Source organism: Haliotis asinina, chromosome 12 (assembly GCF_037392515.1).
Source record: "Haliotis asinina isolate JCU_RB_2024 chromosome 12, JCU_Hal_asi_v2, whole genome shotgun sequence".
Classification (NCBI taxonomy): domain Eukaryota; kingdom Metazoa; phylum Mollusca; class Gastropoda; order Lepetellida; family Haliotidae; genus Haliotis; species Haliotis asinina.
The window spans coordinates 39,380,710-39,400,949 of NC_090291.1; the positions used below are offsets into that span (position 1 = coordinate 39,380,710).

General features: G+C 41.1%; 1 protein-coding gene across 1 annotated transcript in view; it reads right to left on the reverse strand.

The window, feature by feature from the left end:
* Window positions 1-20,240, reverse strand: part of LOC137258796 (crystal protein-like) — a 179,308-nt gene that overhangs the window by 157,502 nt on the left and 1,566 nt on the right. Inside the window, exons 3-5 of the mRNA XM_067796490.1 lie at window positions 19,089-19,275; window positions 18,680-18,810; window positions 16,696-17,719 (exon numbers count right to left, since the gene is read on the reverse strand). Coding sequence (XP_067652591.1) covers window positions 16,697-17,719; window positions 18,680-18,810; window positions 19,089-19,275 — 1,341 coding nt within the window. The 3' untranslated portion in view covers window position 16,696. The remainder of the gene's footprint in view (window positions 1-16,695; window positions 17,720-18,679; window positions 18,811-19,088; window positions 19,276-20,240) is intronic.

Genomic DNA, 20,240 nt, shown 5'->3' on the forward strand with positions numbered 1-20,240 from the left:
TGGAAAACTGTTTCCACTTTTCTTGTATCGTATTCATTTTTTATGACAAACGTTTAATAACACATTTTGGGATGCGTTTGACAATGCACAACAACCACGACCACAACAATGATGCTAGCATACCCGTGAAACTCTGTATAGGTGATGGTAGCATACCCATGAAAAACCGTATAAGTTATGCTAGCATACACGCGAAACTCTCTAAATGCGGCGCTAGCATAACCATGAAAAGTTCGATCTGTGATGCTGCCATACCCGCGAAGCATTCAATATATGATGCCAGAATACCTGTAAAACATACTACACGTGATGTTTGTATCCCTGTGAGACCTCTACAAGTGATGCTATCATACCCATGAAACACTCTATAGGTGATGCTGTCATACCCATGAAACACTCTATAGGTGATGCTGTCATACCCATGAAACACTGTACAGGTGATGCTGTCATACCCGTGAAACACTCTATAGGTGACGCTGTCATACCCATGAAACACTGTACAGGTGATGCTGTCATACCCATGAAACACTCTATAGGTGATGCTGTCATACCCATGAAACACTCTATAGGTGATGCTGTCATACCCATGAAACACTCTATAGGTGATGCTGTCATACCCATGAAACACTCTATAGGTGATGCTGTCATACCCATGAAACACTCTATAGGTGATGCTGTCATACCCATGAAACACTGTACAGGTGATACTTGCATACCCGTGAAACACTCTATAGGTGATGCTGTCATACCCATGAAACACTCTATAGGTGATGCTGTCATACCCATGAAGCACTGTACAGGTGATACTTGCATACCCGTGAAACACTCTATAGGTGATGCTGTCATACCCATGAAACACTGTACAGGTGATGCTGTCATACCCATAAAACACTGTACAGGTGATACTTGCATACCCGTGAAACACTCTATAGGTGATGCTGTCATACCCATGAAACACTGTACAGGTGATACTTGCATACCCGTGAAACACTCTATAGGTGATGCTGTCATACCCATGAAACACTGTACAGGTGATGCTGTCATACCCATAAAACACTCTATAGGTGATGCTGTCATACCCATGAAACACTCTATAGGTGATGCTGTCATACCCATGAAACACTCTATAGGTGATGCTGTCATACCCATGAAACACTCTATAGGTGATGCTGTCATACCCATGAAACACTCTATAGGTGATGCTATCATACCCATGAAACACTCTATAGGTGATGCTGTCATACCCATGAAACACTGTACAGGTGATGCTGTCATACCCGTGAAACACTCTATAGGTGATACTGTCATACCCATGAAACACTCTATAGGTGACGCTGTCATACCCATGAAACACTCTATAGGTGATGCTGTCATACCCATGAAACACTCTATAGGTGATACTGTCATACCCGTGAAACGCTCTATAGGTGATGCTGTCATACCCGTGAAACACTCTATAGGTGATGCTGTCATACCCATGAAACACTGTACAGGTGATGCTGTCATACCCATGAAACACTCTATAGGTGATGCTGTCATACCCATGAAACACTCTATAGGTGATGCTGTCATACCCATGAAACACTCTATAGGTGATGCTGTCATACCCATGAAACACTCTATAGGTGATGCTGTCATACCCATGAAACACTCTATAGGTGATGCTGTCATACCCATGAAACACTGTACAGGTGATGCTGTCATACCCATGAAACACTCTATAGGTGATGCTGTCATACCCATGAAACACTCTATAGGTGATGCTGTCATACCCATGAAACACTCTATAGGTGATGCTGTCATACCCATGAAACACTCTATAGGTGATGCTGTCATACCCATGAAACACTCTATAGGTGATGCTGTCATACCCATGAAACACTATAGGTGATGCTGTCATACCCATGAAACACTCTATAGGTGATACTGTCACACCCATGAAACACTGTACAGGTGATACTTGCATACCCGTGAAACTCTCTATAGGTGATACTGGTAAACCCGTGAAACTCTCTAAACGTGATACTGGCATACCCGTGAGACTCTCTACAGGTGATACTGTTATACCCGTGAAACTCTACAGATGATACTGGTATACCCGTGAAACTCTCTACAGGTCGTGTGAGCATACCCGTGAAACTCCCTACAGATGATGCCAACATATCAAAAACCAATCTGTTTGGGAGGCAGGCACTATGTCAGGATGAACATTTGAAAATAATGAAAATGCAAATTGTGTTACTACTGAGTTTATGACTGTCGACAAACGTTTGTCAGATTTGTTTGTCTTAGCACAAAATGGACCAAACAAATCGAACAGTATGGTTGCCATGTCTTTTCAAAGCGCACCCTCCTTTGGCTCTGCGTATGCATGCAGACAAGTCGCAAACAGGTAAACTCGGATTACCTGTTGACTTAAATAACGACATTTCAGAAAATATTTGAAATCGAATAAAAATAAAATGAAACAACAATACAGAATAACATTTGGCAATTTCGTCTGTTTTTGATTGTTTCGACATCGATCTGGATTCATTTCGCTCACTATTGATCATGATCGATGATCGATGATCGAACATAGTTTACGTTCATGACAATAATCATTCCAAAACTTTGAAACTTACTTCACCTAAACATTGTACCTTCCTTTCAAAGGGATATTTGAAACTAAAGTATAAATGAAAATACACCTAACATAAATTTCAACTTCATTAAAAACAGTTTAAAGAACACGAAACAACTGTGTCTCCATGGATACAGTGACATCATTAGATGATGCACAAGGTCGAAAAGTTCGTAGAACTCACTAGCTAAAGTTGTGCAACAGCAATACAGCTAGTAGTATTGCACACAATGATCATTCATGAGATCCTGTGAACGTTTCAATACCTGGCAAACCTACTGATACAAGAACTTCTCAAAACGTTTTGACACTGGTGTCTATCGTTTAGAATTAGTATGAACTGCAACCAAATGCTTTCCTTAAGGGATGTGACACTGAAGTTGTCAGGTATGTACGTATTGCTGTCCCACAACTCTCCATTACTGAAAAATAATGGCACATTACGAGGATATTACCCTACTTAAATTAGATACAAAGTATTGGTAATGTTGTAAACCAACTGTAAGGCAAACATACGAACTATCAAAGTCTTACAGGTGAAACAGGTACACATCACTCCATTCCTGTAAAATAATGGAGCGAGCACACAATGTTATGACGTCACAAATGTAATTCAACAAAGCGTCTTACCAGAAGGACACCTCTGGATCAAGAAGGACACCTCTGCATCAAGATGCTCATCCCGGAGCTCCTCTGGAGAATAAAGAACTTTCATCAGAGCTAGTCTATATAAGTACCTAACCCTGCTTATCTCGTTAAACAGTGATATATACGTAATTGAACTAAGAGGACCTAGAAGAACAATATCAATGAATAGTCACGGAGGAAAGACCACTCGTGTTGGGGCGATTATTTTCGCCCAGGGTTGCAGGAGTTGTTTGTCATGCAGTCACATTGCCGTCACGCTGTGGTTCAGATATTAAGCCAAGTCAAGTCGGTGTTTAAACTGATGTCGTGTTGGGATGTAGATGGGAGGATAAACGTGCTCGGTGTTAATGAAAACGGTCACTCGCTTGTCTGATCGTGTTGGCTCTATTTGGCGTGTGAATGTTTTCATGATGTTCAAATTAGCCATGTTGTTTCTCGTGTATAACCTCCCGACATGCAGTCGCGGCATGGAAGACGAGTAAATTCTGCTTTATCTCCGCAATCAGCAATATTTCAGCAACAACACGACCGCAACTAATGCGTCTGGGGGAAGCTTAGAGGCAGCAGCAATTTATTGCATAGTCGAGATACATTTTCTTTTCAATTGTTATTTTATCAGTATCTTAGATATCAGCTTTGCTTATAACTGAAGTTATAAATTATGATAACAATGTGCATATATTAAGTATCTCAATTATGACATCGAATATAACTAACATGCACAGAAGACGGCTTTTATTCCTGTAAAATGTCTTATCCATTTCAACTATTTCTTATATCTTATTTTAAAACGCCATGTACATAGTTTTTAAATGGGACATATTCCAATGAGCCTTATTCGCTGGGTAAATGAATATTTCATTACTCTTATTGTATATTTCATTTCATGTAATCTTTCACGTGACTCGTAAAATATATCTATCTGTCTTGCCAGTGCTCATAGTTTCAAGTCGTGGTTAGAGTAACACTTAGTCTCTGAATATATATCATTTTGATAACAAAAAATAATCCCATGTAAGTTGAAATGGAGATCCATTGAGTGTGGGATTTAGGACTTGCTTCGTTTAGGGCTTTAGCATTGCAGGAAGGGTTATTCTGTGGGGAAAATAATGTGGTTCCTGGCCTTTGTGACCGACCACATCGTTGTCTCAGGAGTTGGGATGTTGGGTCTGTCTACCAAACATATTTAGCAGTTAAATCTTCTTCTATGCCATCTGTGTATGTTGTTTAACGTCGTTTTCAAGTAATATTCCAGCTATATGGCATGGTGTGTTAATAATAACTGAGTGTCGAGGCGAGACGAGTGATGATCCGGGTTAGATATGTATATTTATACTCTCCCGTTGAAGATATTGCATTGTGATATTTTTACGACAATATTACACTAGTGTAATAGCACTAGACATATGACGTCATAATCATTCAGAGTTCTGACGTCACAGTACTAGTCGCAATGATACTAGACTCCGCTTGACTCGCGATAAGCTGAGAGTCATCACGCGGTAGGCAGTGTGGTCGTAGTTTCTTTCAATTTGCGTTGGGGAGTAATAACCAGAATACTAAACTCGCTTCCGTAAAATAGCGTTTTTATCAAACTCGAGGAAGATTTATATACTGTATCAAACTCGCTTTCGCTCGTTTGATGCCAAATCATTAACTCGTTGAATAAAAATGGTATTACACGGAAGGTCGTTTAGTATCATCTATGTAACTTGGAATTGGTCTTGTTTGTCATACGGTGACCAAGGGAACCAAGCGATCAGACTTGCTGATTTTGTTTTTCATGTCGTATTCCAGCCGTGTCTCATGCCCCTGAAGATCCACGTTAGAATTGGTCTTCCAGCAACACCGGACTAGAACAACGGGATACAGCTGTCAGGCTCGCTGACTTGGTTAACGCATGTCATCGTATCCCATTTGCCTAGATCGATGCTCATGCTGTTGATCACTGGATTGTCTGTTCTAGACTGACAGACCGCCGCCAGATCGCTGGAATGTTGTTGCTAGCAGCGCCAAACCATTTTCACTCAATTCATAAATCTAAGATGGATAATGGATAAGGACATAATACAAACACAATTTGTAGTGTTGGGATACTATGACGTCACAACCTCCCAAACAATATGTAGTAAACAACAACAGCTGTGAGACTTGAACAGCATTTAGTTTCCTCATCGTCATTAGTGACGACAGCCCTCATGTCAAGCCCAGCGTCTGGTTTCAAAAACAACATTTTTCATCCTGAATATAAATCATCATAAACTGCATCTTTAGACGTGAGGCAGTAACCAATCTTTGAAATATTTAACAAAAAATGGTCATTAACATACAGAAGTGGTAACGAAAACAAAATCCATTGGTCTATCCGCCATGCTGAGTTATCGTTGCACTTACTAGTGTGTGCGTGGTGATCATGGAGCTATGGAGAGATCAGCTGTACGGTCATTCACTGGTCAGCGTTCCTTATCAGTCAATGGTGGGTCCAGCAGTGTTGTGTCTTTGTCCGAGTCTCCCACGCTCACGACTCACATCGAGGTTGTCACCAGCTCTGGGTAACAATCCCAGATCGATTCATATCCTGTTTGTAAGAGACTGAGCGGAGTTTATTGTATATTCGATTGATGGTGCATTTGCGAACTGATTAATGAGCACTTTGGAGGGTAATTATCTTAATGCACATTGGTCCTGAAATTTATGACTGAAAGATGACGTGGTCAACTGGACAAACAATTGAATAACAGTCTGGGATTGACAATACGTGCGTGAAATATGCATCGTGTGTGAGGACACGCGTTACCAAATGTCCATTAAACGCATTATGTGTGCTCAATCCTGTTACTAAATGTCCATAGACCTCTATGGTTGTTCACAGTCGGGTACACTTGCGCCTGCCCTTTTGTCTCAAGCAAATAACAAAGATTCCTGCAGTGCTTGATATCATATTGTTGAAGAAGGCCGCAAAGGAAAATTCTGCGTTTTCAAGACAATTCTGTAATTTATGTTCGTAGACATGATTTCAGACAGGAGAGATGTGGGTAGAAATCCTAAATAGGTTTGATGTTCAGGACATTTGTGTGTAACATGTTGTCCATCCCACACTGCCTGCATTTTGAGTGAGTGAGTTAAAACGTTAAGTCACTCTGGCAATATTTCGTGACTAAAATAGTAAATACATGTAATTGTATTTTATAACCCATAGTTTGAAATGAGGTGTTATGTCACAGTAAGCGGTCCAAATCCTCAATAAGTAAGTAAATAAATAAATAGATAAATAAATAAATAAATAAATAAATAAATAAATAAATAAATAAATAAATAAATAAATAAATAAATAAATAAATAAATAAATAAATAAATCGAACATTAAAAAAAACCCCCAAAAACCCACCAACATCAACAACAGCACGCACCAAATAACAACCCCCTTCACGGCTCTCACCACCCCCCACCCCCACTCACCAGATTACTTCCAGAAATCGGCACTCATTTTGAAGGAGTTTAAAGTTCTTTAAGTGGCATATTAAAAGTTGGTATGATGAGTATGAAGACTTTATTGACATGGACAGACAACTTCTTTCTTGCAATGGATGCGACGTTTTGGTGTAGATTCTAACACCGTTATCAAGCAAAAGATGAGAACGGTGTTAGAGTCTACACCGAAACGTCGCATCCATTGCAACGGTACAAGTCCTTAAAAGTCCTCATCCTCAGGAATGTCAAGGTCAGATCACTACGTCGCGTCTTGACTCGACGACACGGAACATCTCCATCGAAAAAATGAATGCTGGAGATTACCAGTCGCACCAAATAAAAATGTATAGACATTACCTTCTTCTAAACGTGTAAAACGTCACGCACTAAAGTTTATTTGTGGATGAGTTATGCATGTTTGAAAATACGACATTTTCGCCACAGATTTCTCGTCTATGCGTTTCTTTTTGAATAAGTATATTTCTAGGTTTTGGTCAGTCATGGTTGTGCCCCCTGATACACCACCAACAGTAACACCGCCGTTTTCAGCTAAAATCCAGAAAGTAGTGGATGTGGGTTTTAAGTCCATTCGTATTTTATTGTGCTTTTCATAGCTAGCTTCAATTGGAACAAGTAAGAGAGAGGACTTTAAATATTTATGAAACTAGGCAATAAAAAGATTTTTTTCAGCAAACGTGTTTTATGAAATTTGAAAATCTAGATCAGATTTGGAAATGTAAATAAAAAAATTTACGATACAGATCAAGTCACTTAGCGTGGGATACTTTTTAATGATAAATACACACAACGAAAGATCAAAATTACTTTTATCCAAAAACGTATTCAAAGGTACATTTTTATCATATCAGGGCATGCACTTCCACTATGGCGGGGGACAATGAGATCAGAAAGGTTCTAATTTTTCACGTCGGACTAAAAATGCAAGGCGGGTGGGAGACTGGAAACACAGAAGAATATATTTCACCATGACATGATTGCATTACCGCCTTGAACAGTACGGTGGACGGCATGTACGGATGCACTATCACCTTGAACAGAACGGTGGAGGGCATGTACCGATGCATTACCGCCTTGAACAGTACGGTGGACGGCATGTACTGATGAATTACTAGCTTGAACAGTACGTTGGAGAGCATGTACCGATGCATTACCACCTTGAACAGTACACTGAATGGAAAGTACACCCTGAACTTTGCGAACGACGAAAAATACGGGTGCATTACCGCCCTGAACAGTACATACTACCTTGAACAGTACGGAGGACGGAAAGTACAGATACATTATCATCTTGAACAGTACGCTGAATTTAAAGTACAGATGCATTACGACGAAACGACGAAAACGACAGGTGCATTACCGCCCCGAACAGTACATATGAATTACCATCTTGAACAGTACGGGGGACGGAAAATACGGATGCCTTACCATCTTGAACAGTATGGAGGACGGAAAGTACAGATTACCACCTTGAACAGTACGGTAGAGGGCATGTACTGATGCATTACCACCTTGAACAGTGCGCTGAACGGAAAGTAGGGATGCATTGCCATCTTGAACAGTACGGTGGGGGCATGTACCGATGCATTACCACCTTGAACAGTACGAAGGACGGAAAGTAAGGATGCATTACCACCTTGAACAGAGCGGAGGACGGAATGTCATAATATGTTAGCACGAACCATCGATTTCGTTTTGTCATTATAGTGAGTGAGTATGGCTTTATGCCGCTTTAGCAATATTCCAGCAATATCACACCAGAAATGGGCTTCACACATATAGGAAATCGAACCCTGTTCTCCTGCGTGACGAGCGAACGCTTTCACCACAAGGTTACCCCCACAGCCCCTTTGTTATTATAGCACATCTATAGTGTTGTATTAGTGTGGCACATCTGCCTTCATATTGAATGAACGTCTATATTATTTGGCTGATAAGAAACATCTCAGTTCTGCGTTGGTATCTAATGTCTATATTTCCGTATAATAAGAAACATTAACCAGTGTTTACACGCGCGCTCGCAACAAGTGAATCACTAATTGGGACTGTATTTACCTGTATGGATTAGAATCTAATGTAAGTTAGTATTATCACTGTCATGACGAGTGATGCACCTAACACCCGCTGACGAGAAGCAATTACACACATCTTCATGACGTCAAACACTTATTGTGACGTCAAATTCAAGTAATTTTAGAAACGTGTAAACCCATTATAACAATTCTTCTAATGGAATGTTTGTAACTGCTTTATCTCCACCCTCGTGGGGTGTAGCTGAAGCTCCCGACAGGGGCACATAGGAGCACCTGGACTGCCATTGTTGCCGTTACAACAAGAAGTAACGGCCACATTATCCTCGCTTTCGTCCTAATAAGGGCTATGCGTGTAATTTGCAGGATTTGCGTGTTTGTCCATGATGAATGGACTTATTAACACCTACACACCATACGCATGTAATTATCGCTGGCTGACGTTAATTCCGTGTTACCGCACGTAACAGTCCGCACGACTGTACCAATAAGTCCGACATTTGTATAACACAAACAATTCAGCGCCTTGCATATTTGAATCCAGGTATTTTCCAACATTCAGTATTGCATAGTATTTAGATTCCCATGTTTACATGCTTGTTGTTTATAGCCGTTGTTATCTCCAGCAATATGGCGTCAGTCTGTAAATAATCGAGTCTGGACCATCAATCTGACTGCCTGTCTCTCGTGGGGTGCTGAATATTAATTCTATCCCAAGATCTTCAAGGATTAGATTGAGATTTAATTGAACTGGAATATAAGTAGGTTCTTATGAATGAAAAAAATAACCCAGACAACAAAATCAAAACAAAACAAGCAAAACCAAATACTGGCTCAACTTTATGGTAGTTCCGACAAAAAGCTGAGCGCTTGCTTTCACATACAGACTTACGATACATGCCGCTAAAGTAATTTAGCTTTCCTGAGGTCTCTTCGATTAAAGTGAAGAGTCAAATGGAAATAATTAAACCAAAGCTTATACCCAGCTACTTGAGACAACTGTAAAGGGTCACCAATTATGTTTCAGTTGATCAAGTCTTATCTTTCTTTGTAGTGGATGCCATAGGCCTAGGCAACGTTTCAGGATTTCAGAGCGGTACATATGTGTGTATAAAGTCTGACAGACAATATATTCATTTACAAAATGTACAAAGGGATATTATTGGCGCAGGAGTGAACTCTATGTTTCATTGTACTGTGCATTGAAATAGCTAGTTTTTCTACAATATCTTGATTGCCATATCACTTTAGCTCATTAAACTTATGAATGGGGGATCTGAATAGAATTTATGTGGTAAATACACACATCTCAGATTTTGATAACATTTACAAAGTGAAATAAGATGAAACTAATTGTCAATAAGGTTGTCTTTACATACAAAACATAATCTGTTCGATCTGGGTTGGTTAATATATCGACCGGTTTCAATTTGGAGACGGCGTGAAGAACATCTGAATTTCGCGAGGGCCGATTCGAATTTGAAGACTGATAAATCTTTTATATAAAATTCAACATTAAATGAGATTTTAAAACAAGAATAAAGTGAAAATTTAGGACTATTTACGAGCAATGAGTGCAATTCTTGTTCATAACTTCATCTTAGTTTAAAAACAACTTCTAAAATGTATTGATCAACATTACATATAAATTTTGTTGCTGTTCCCTCATAAAGCCAAGTTCAAAAACGTAAAGAATATACTGAATTTTTTATGCCCGGTTTGTGTTACTATTTATGGAGTCTTAAAGTAACATAGTATAAAATTTCTTTACAAAATCTAGAATCTGGCATTTTACATACTTTGCATCAATATTTAACGACCTTTTGCTTTGTACATATAGACACTGGATAACGGCCACATTCTCCCCTACTACATGGTTCGAAGTCGACCGCTTGACATTTAAGAACCATTTACAGCAAAACATATGTACAACTTCAGCTTCATTGAATTTATCAACTCCCTATATTTCAGCTCCACATAAAACAATCGGACTAGGTTTGGTATCAGATATTTTAAAAAGATAGGAATGAAGTGAATTAAATGTGAAAAGACATTTTAGCATACCATATGCAGTTTTCTTAGCTTGTAAAGTAGCGTTATTCACATGGGAAGACCAAGATAGTGAACGTGCAAATAAAATACCCAAATATTTGTAAGAAGAAACAGTTAAAGACATCCCATTGTAATGTCACTCTTCATATTGTGATAATTTACAACCATTTTTAAATACAACAATCTGGTTTTTTTCCCAGTTTAGGTTAATTGCTGATTTTTACATAAATCTTCTAAAATGTGTATGTGTTATACAGAGTCCGCAAAAGGAACAATATCATCCGCTAAAAGTAGTAGAAACATTTGTACAACATCGGGGTGAAGATGTATACCAGGGTAACATGTAGATTCAATTTCCAGAGCTAATTCATTTATAAAAATGACAACCACCGCGGGCTTAAAACACCCCCGTGTCGTAAACCCTGTGGGCAGTTATACTGGGAAAAGGAAATATTGCGCACCCGTCCCTTAACACATATATACACTGAAGTTAGGGCTTTAAGCATCTCTTAAGCGAAACTATATTTGAGTGAGTGAGTGAGTGAGTGAGTGAGTGAGTGAGTTTAGCTTTTCGCCGCACTTGGTAATATCCCAGCTATATGGCGGCGCAATTGGGAACCGATGTGTCAACCAAGTCAGCGAGGGTGACCACCCGATAAAGTTAGTCGCCTCTTACGACAAGCATAGTCGCCTTTTATGGCAAGCAATTGCGCGGATCGATGCTCATGTTGTTGATCAGTGGATTGTCTGGTCCAGACTCGATTATTCACATAACATAACGTTGAACAACAGTTCCGGATGTGGTAATAAAATATACATTGAATGCTTACAAAACTCCGGCAATATATTATCTTCAGCATGAGACATGGTTCATATACCACGATTCAGTCTCCAGTTCGAGCAGAATATGTAAATAGATATTGTTGACATGTACAACTGGTTACCAGGGAGGTCCAAAATACGACCACACGGTGTAAGTAGATGCAGTCGAGATAGTGGTCATATCATGTACTGTATTGATGAATTGTATGTCTATAGTCCCTCTCAACACGTTAGCTCAGTGATTGATTTTTCATCAACGCTTGTAATCGATAGCAAATGGTTTAATGCTGTATAAATCGCTCGCTGTTCGCAAATACCAGTGGTGTCTGCATCATGGCCTTGACCCCAGTGTGAGGCATGGCACACAATATTCTCACCAAAGCTTTCGAGGCTGTTTTGTAAGAAAACATATACGCTGTCAAAAAGTGAATGAATCATGTATAGCCCGTGTTATCAGCAAGATTAACATCGTTAGCAACATTAGCAATAATCCTGCACGTTAAGTATATCCACTGGCTGGTTAAACGGGTTTCGATTTCAGCTGACGATGTCACTAGAAACGGGAACCCCGATGTCACAAACAGAAAGTATTTGTAAATATTAAGACAAAAGATGTTGTAAACTTGCAAAGAAGTAATCTACAGGACATTATGTCTCGAATGTCATACTCATACATTTATTATAAGTTTGTTTTTTTATCAGTATTCATAGCAATGTTTACATGTTAGGGCACTCTATTGTAAGGAAACCCACCATGATCCTGCATGGAATTACGCTCCTATAAGTACCCTGACATCACTTATTTCTGGCAAACCACCTATAAAGTCCTCTGCACTGAAATTATTCGTGCACAAGGGTCTGCAGAACTGAAGTACTCTGAAGTACTTGTTTGTTTCCGTAAGCGATATCTTCAGTACCCGTAATCTAGGCTGGTCCGGACAAATTGGACACTATGTGCTACCATACACTGTGAGCGGACTGTCAGTTAATATCACACGTGCAGATTAAGACAGGACAGACAGACCAATACAGAGAGAGAGAAAGAGAGAGAGAGAGGGGGGAGGGAGAGAGAGAGGAGATAGAGAGCTAGAGAGAGAGAGAGAGAGGGAGAGAGACGCACACACAGTCACAGACATTACACAGACCCATAATCAATTCCAATATTAAGTTTTCCCTTTACAATTATGCACACACACATTTCCAAATAAACATACATTCTGCAAAATAAATATACATTAGGTCGATTTAACAATACCAATAAACTTTCAAATTCAAATTAAATTGTGTCTCTAATACATTTTCGATGATTGTTCTGGTATTAGAAATCCAAATGTTTTTCAAATTGCAACATCTAGGTTTGACAGCAAGCATTTACCCAATGTCGCACTGAATGACTAAAAATATTATTTTGGTTAAAAATAAGACATAGTAATATAAAAAGCAGAATGTGAGATCAATTCTGGAAGTGTTTTAGTGTTTCTGAAAACAGGATTCACATGGTTTGTGGAAACGGAAATATGGTTACGGTTCCAACACAATAATAAAAAAAATAACCCACTCACTCGTGTTTGCTTACCTGTTCTGAGGCCACAAGCGACAGATGCTGGCGGGGTAAAGGTGTGCATTGTGCAGTAAGCTTGAATAATTTAATCAAGGGCCTTGCACTGAGCCATCCACATGTCTAAGGAATCTCTCCACCGAACAAGCAAATCGGCACCTGGTGTATGGTTGCTATGGCAACAGATGCAAGCTACCATGGTATGTACGTCACCTTGACGTCAATGTATAATCGACATGATTATTCAGTGAAATTTGCACGTGCTGGAAGACGACGAGCTCAGTGTCGGTGGTCTGTCGTATCGATAGGGTCTGCAATTAGCTTGGTGCCCAATCGCCCCTGAAACCAATTAGCGTTCGATTAACACGTGCCCGGTGTCTTTGGAAATGATGGTGAGTATCGACGGTGAGACGGTCCTGCAGCAGATTACAAAACAAACTGTATTGATGGCGAACCCATTATAAACACGCTGACGTATGGAACTTGCTTTAGTGGTCCCTTGCTGGTGTTTTGTCGCGAGAGCTGGCTGATACTGGTTTGCACTCACACCTATAAGCATGTTGTGTGTTGATTTACGTACTCACGGGGTTGGATTTGTGCATAAAACGTAGCTTACCTCTGTCGACGGTTATTGGGAAAGTTGTCACTACCAATGCCAGTGTGTGAAGCATGTGCACAGTAGTGTACAGCGTCTGCCCAGGAAATGGAAGAAGTAAAGGTGGTATTTTCCTTGGCGTATGTATTTCTCTATATAAGCTGTAACAGCGTGTATGTTGCTACCTGAAGGTATTGTTTGTAGCTCGTTACGCCGGCGTGAAATCGTGTCAGGAGTGATGCAGAGTATCTACCCATGGGAGTCTTTTGGAAACATGAATGGATTTTTGTGGAAATACTGCTGTCATGTTTCGTAAGTCACTCACTCACCCATCGCACCACACACCTGACAACTCACTACCTTACTCAAGATACGTTTCACTGTATCCTGCACTTCCTCACTCCATGTATGGACAGTTTTGTCTGTGCTTCTGGTTAAACAGGTGAGATGAATGGGACACTGTGGGGTTGAACATGTGAGATGAATCAGGCACTGTGGGGTTGAACAGGTGAGATGAGTCTGATGACACTGTGGGGGTTGAACAGGTGAGAAGAATCTGATGACACTGTGGGAGTTGAACAGGTCAGGTGTATCTGACACAGGGGGTTGAAGAGGTGAGATGTATTTCATAATATATGTACTGTGGGGGGAGGCGGGGGCGGGAGGGGTTGGGTGGAGTGTGTGTAAACAGTTGAGTTGTAATTCACACCATGTACTGTGGGGGTATGTGTACATATGGTCTGTACATTTACATATGGTCTGTATATGTCCTGAAGGCGTGTAAATGTACAGATGGTCCATATATATACTGAAGGCGTGAATATGTACAGATGGTCCGTCTATGTACTGAAGGCGTGTATATGTACAGATGGTGGGTATATGTACTAAAGGCGTGTATATGTACAGATGGTGTGTATATGTTGTAAAGGCTTGTATATGTACAGATGGTCCGTATATGTACTGAAGGCGTGTATATGTACAGATGGTCCGTCTATGTACTGAAGGCGTGTATATGTACAGATGGTCCGTCTATGTACTGAAAGCATGTATATGTACAGATGGTCTGTATATGTACTGAAGGCGTGCATATGTACAGATGGTCCGTATATGTACTGAAGGCGTGTATATGTACAGATGGTGGGTATATGTACTGAAGGCGTGTATATGTACAGATGGTGTGTATATGTTGTAAAGGCTTGTATATGTACAGGTGGTCCGTATATGTACTGAAGGCGTGTATATGTACAGATGGTCCGTCTATGTACTGAAGGCGTGTATATGTACTGAAGGCGTGTATATGTACAGATGGTCTGTATATGTACTGAAAGCATGTATATGTACAGATGGTCCGTATATGTACTGAAGGCGTGTATATGTATAGATGGTCCGTATATGTACTAAAGGCGTGTATATGTACAGATGGTCCGTATATGTACTGAAGGCGTGTATATGTACAGATGGTCCGTATATGAACTGAAGGCGTGTATATGTACAGATGGTCCGTATATGTACTGAAGGCGTGTGTATGTACAGATGGTCCGTATATGTACTGAAGGCGTGTATATGTACAGATGGTCCGTATATGTACTGAAGGCGTGTATATGTACAGATGGTCCGTATATGTACTGAAGGCGTGTATATGTACAGGTGGTCTGTATATGTACTGAAGGCGTGTATATGTACAGATGGTCCGTATATGTACTAAAGGCGTGTATATGTACAGATGGTCCGTATATGTACTGAAGGCGTGTATATGTACAGGTGGTCCGTATATGTACTGAAGGCGTGTATATGTACAGATGGTCCGTATATGTACTAAAGGCGTGTATATGTATAGATGGTCCGTATGTGTACTAAAGGCGTGTATATGTATAGATGGTCCGTATATGTACTGAAGGCGTGTGTATGTACAGATGGTCCGTATATGTACTAAAGGCGTGTATATGTACAGATGGTCCGTATATGTACTAAAGGTGTGTATATGTACAGATGGTGAGGATGTCTAGCTTCAACTGCCTTGTATATGATCCAGTTATTTTGGAAAAATAAATCCGGGATAGGATGTTTGTGTGAAGCTACTTGATTGATCGGGAGGTCAGACTCGAGAGGTCATCCTCTGGGTCAAGTCTGAACTTGTCCCACAAGATCAGTTATCAGGTTATGTGATCGCAGCTTGAGTGTATTCAGGCTTGTGTCATAATGGTAAAAAGACAAAGTCGTTTCATTAACAGAATCTAGAATTTATTACTGGAATCATTCATAAAATAGGCCTTTCTTCCTCACATTAATAATTTATATAAATCGTGGTAGACTTATAAATCAGAAAAGTCAGAACTGTGTGATATAACAGAAAGAACCTGGAAAATCAGTATAAGAATACAAACTTGATAATTGAAAATGTGTTAAAATATTTAACTTTACGCTTTATCGTTACCAAGAATAGAAATTTTCGGCTAGGTCACATAAGCATAAAAAGGGATAAAAATCTAATGATTAACTTATGATAATCTCTGTTAAACTTATGTTATTTTATGTCTGGTCATGTGTTTAAGGAAAGACCAAGGTTCATTTGCACAAAGCGACCTTAGCCCAAAGGTTACCCTACCGTGTTCATAGAACACGCTTAAGGTGATCGTAGTGCTGCCGTCGCTTTGGCAAGCCCGCTACTCATAACTGGTCACACCTAGATAATTCACCTAGCATTGTTACTGAATTGAATTGAATTTCATTCTGTATCTGTTTGTATGTTTAAAGAAAGGTCTGGGCTCATTTGCACAAACTGACTTCAGCGATTAGACTACCATATCGTGTCCATTCAACACGGTTATACGACAGTCACGGCGCTGAAGTCGCTTTTGTTAGCCCTGTATCCAGCTACCTTATTGATAACCGATGCCATCTAGATAATCGCACCTGTCATTATTAAGGTTAATATCGCTGACAGGATCAGGCTCGGTAAATCTTATGTTCTTGGTAGCACTATTTGCATTGCTGCGGAATTGCGCCCACAAAGGCAGATCTTTGGATCTCAGCCTAAACGGTGACCCTACTGGAAGATCCCGCCAATGGGCATTAGGGGTTCCAAATATAGCAAAACTAAGCCAATAGGTGATCAACTGTTCGGAGACTTTCTCATCAGCAGGGGTCGTGTGGAAGCCAAGTCGAGCAGGTGCCCGGAACAGGAACGGGACATCAGCGAGGTGACACACCCGATCAACACAGTCGTAGGAATCCCCCCAGAATTCCGGGAAGGGGACAGGCTGGTCGAAAATAAACCACCACACTTTGGAATGTCCACTAAGTTTCTGTGCCACATATCTAGCTGAGCAGAAAAACAGCCTGTCGGACATGAAACTGACCAAGTTCTCGCGGTTGTCATCAGCGATGGGGGGATATTGGTTATCGATGATCTGTGTGGAGTCGTCAGGCTGGAAGTAACTCATGATTTCCCTGTAACTCGCCTCGTCCACAGCGGAGGTGTAGTACGCGTAAATACTTCCAACGGACTCTTCAGAGGTGGAACCGATCAGTATCTCCTTGTTTATATTGGTCACGGTCTCGAACAGTTCCACGAGACTTCCTTTGACCTCATCGCCATCTATAACGGGGCCCCATGACTCTAGGGACATGTAGGGGTTGTTGGAAACGTAGATGGACGTTTCCTGCCAAGCCCTCAGAACCTCAGCTGATGTCTTAGACTTGTAGCACGAAAGGTCCCCTTGGGTGCAGCCGAGTTTTTCCGAGAAGAGGAAGTCCTGGTATGCTCCTTCTGCCGGAGTTTTGAACGAAATCCCAAAGGGTGCGCTGTGCATGATGGCCCTTGCGGAGAGATCGTCAGCTTTACCGGAAGTGAGATGGATTGCCACAGATTGAGCGCCTGAACTGTCTCCAAAGATCGTTACCTTTAGAAAAAATGTGAAAAATGATGAAAACATCCTATGTACTGCTGAAAAACGTTGTTCATTACGAACACATTGATTATTAAATTCTGATCTCACGGTAGAACAAATGTTTGGTTGTTTGAACTGGATATTTTAAATACATAACGTCTACGCTAGAGTCTGCTGGTTTGTATGTAGCATAACGCCACATTCACCAACATTCCAGTTATATGACGGCGGCCTGTAAATGATCGAATCTGGACCAGACAATCCACTGATCAACAGCATGAACATCGATTACGCAAACGGGACAAGATAGCATGTGTCAGTCAAGTCAACGAGCCTGACCACCCGATCCCACTAAGACAAACATGGGTTGGTGAAGGTCATTTCCAAACAGGATCCTCATGGGTCCCATAATTAGAGAATGAACAGTCTCGAGCATTTTCCCAAATGGCATCATATATATCGGTGGAGGCATCCAGGTTCGGGTCCGAGGTAGGCAATGTACGTAGCATCCATAGACAAGACACTTAGATCCACCGTGTCGTAGTTCACCCACCTGTAAGACGAATATCCGTGAGGATGTGCTGGCAGTGTGAGTGTTTAGTTCATTGCCCCTGACAGGCAGCATGGTTGCATCCCTCCTAGGGAGTTGATAAAGTGTCGGAAAGTACGGCGGTGTCCTATGACGGGGACAGTAATGTGAGCAGCGCCGTGAGCAGGCAATGTGCCATTATATGAGTGCCAGGATATGTGTACCAGGATATGAGTGCCAGCATATGAGTGCCAGGATATGAGTGCCAGCATATGAGTGCCAGGATATGAGTGCCAGGATATGTGTGCCAGGATATGAGTGCCAGGATATGTGTACCAGGATATGGGTGCCAGGATATGAGTGCGAGATAAGCGGACTATTCCTCCTATAGATATATAGGCTATATACCGTCATATGCCGGGGGTCCAACTGACTACACCCACCCGTGAAGGATCCCCTCCGAAAGCTTGGATGTTGTCATGGACCCACTGTAATGCCATCCGTTGGTCTTTGATGCCATGGTTACCAGAAAAGAACGTTGTGCCATCGCCTTGAGCCAGAAATCCAAACGGACCTGTTTATACAAATTGCGAAATTAAAATATGAGCAAGGGGAAGTCCTAAAACATTCAGGAGTCAAGCTGCCAAACCTTTTTACCCCTCAAAGGATTCTTCGAGTATACCAAATGTGAAATAAACATATGAGAAATGGGAAGTCCTAATACTCTCTGGAGTCAAGCTGCCAAATATTTTAACCCCTCCAAGGATTGCCACTTTACCCCCTGTCGTCAGCTTCATAAAGTCTGTTGCTTCCAGTTACTAACGCCTTGTGTTGATGAAGGAGGTGTCTCACCTAGACGATAATTCAGGTTGACGAAGATGACGTCGCCCCTGGAGACGATGGTCTCGCCGTCATACAGAATACTCCCACCGCTATAGTATTCGAAGTTGCCTCCATGGATCCACACCATCACGGGGAGACTTGAGGAAATGGGGTTCAAAGGTCGGAACACGTTCAGAAACAGACAGTCTTCGGACGTCTGTTGATGGGAATGGTAAAGTGTTTAAAATATCCACCATTTTGTTCGAAATGACAACTGCACGAAACTTACATTTAAAGACAGCTATAGGTCATTTTATCACATGCTGATTGGCATTTTCAAGAGAGGAATAAAACAAAATCCCGAGACCACTGAGTCAGAAGTCAGTGGTTTAAACGATACAAGGAGATGAACAAACATTTCGCGAAACAAATGTCTTTGTGACGTTCTCAGCCGACTTTGAATTGAAACGTGCGCATTGCTAGTCATCACAGCAACAGTTCGGTATTACTGTGAAACATTTACAGAAATGCGACACTGAACTTCTGCAATTAGCGCCTTTGCAGAAAGCGCCTTTTAAGAATACCGTACGTGACAAAGCGAAACTGCCATTGTGGAGGGTATGGCGGCCTCCCCATATGGGTACCGTGTGTTCAGCCAATCCGTTTATTGTATGAAGGTCGTATGCCCATACACAACATATATTTTTATCATCTGTACAGCATGTACAACATACGACACACACGTCACATGGAATCTTTTCTCAATACAAGCGTATGATGAGTAGACCCACATCTGGTGTCCCTCGCAGTAATATTGCTGGAATATTGCTAGAAGCGGAGTAAAACTACACTCACTCGACCATGCGTTACCAATGCTTGACACATATTAGATGAACCTGTGCAGTAAACGCGTTTGTGACACGTAGGCGGGGCAGGGGATGTAGACGAATGCACTTGGTTGCTATAGGTACATGAGGTAGATCGGGAATTAAGCACGTGCAATACACGCTGACTGTTGCGTGAACTCAATGCCGCTTCTGTTTAACACCATTCGTAACTACTCGTCTCTTTCCGTGACCTTCAAGAAGCCATCCGGCTTGCGTGAGTGAGTGAGTGAGTTTAGTTTTACACCGCGTTCAGCACTGTCCCAGCTATATGGTGGCGGTCTGTAAATAATCGAGT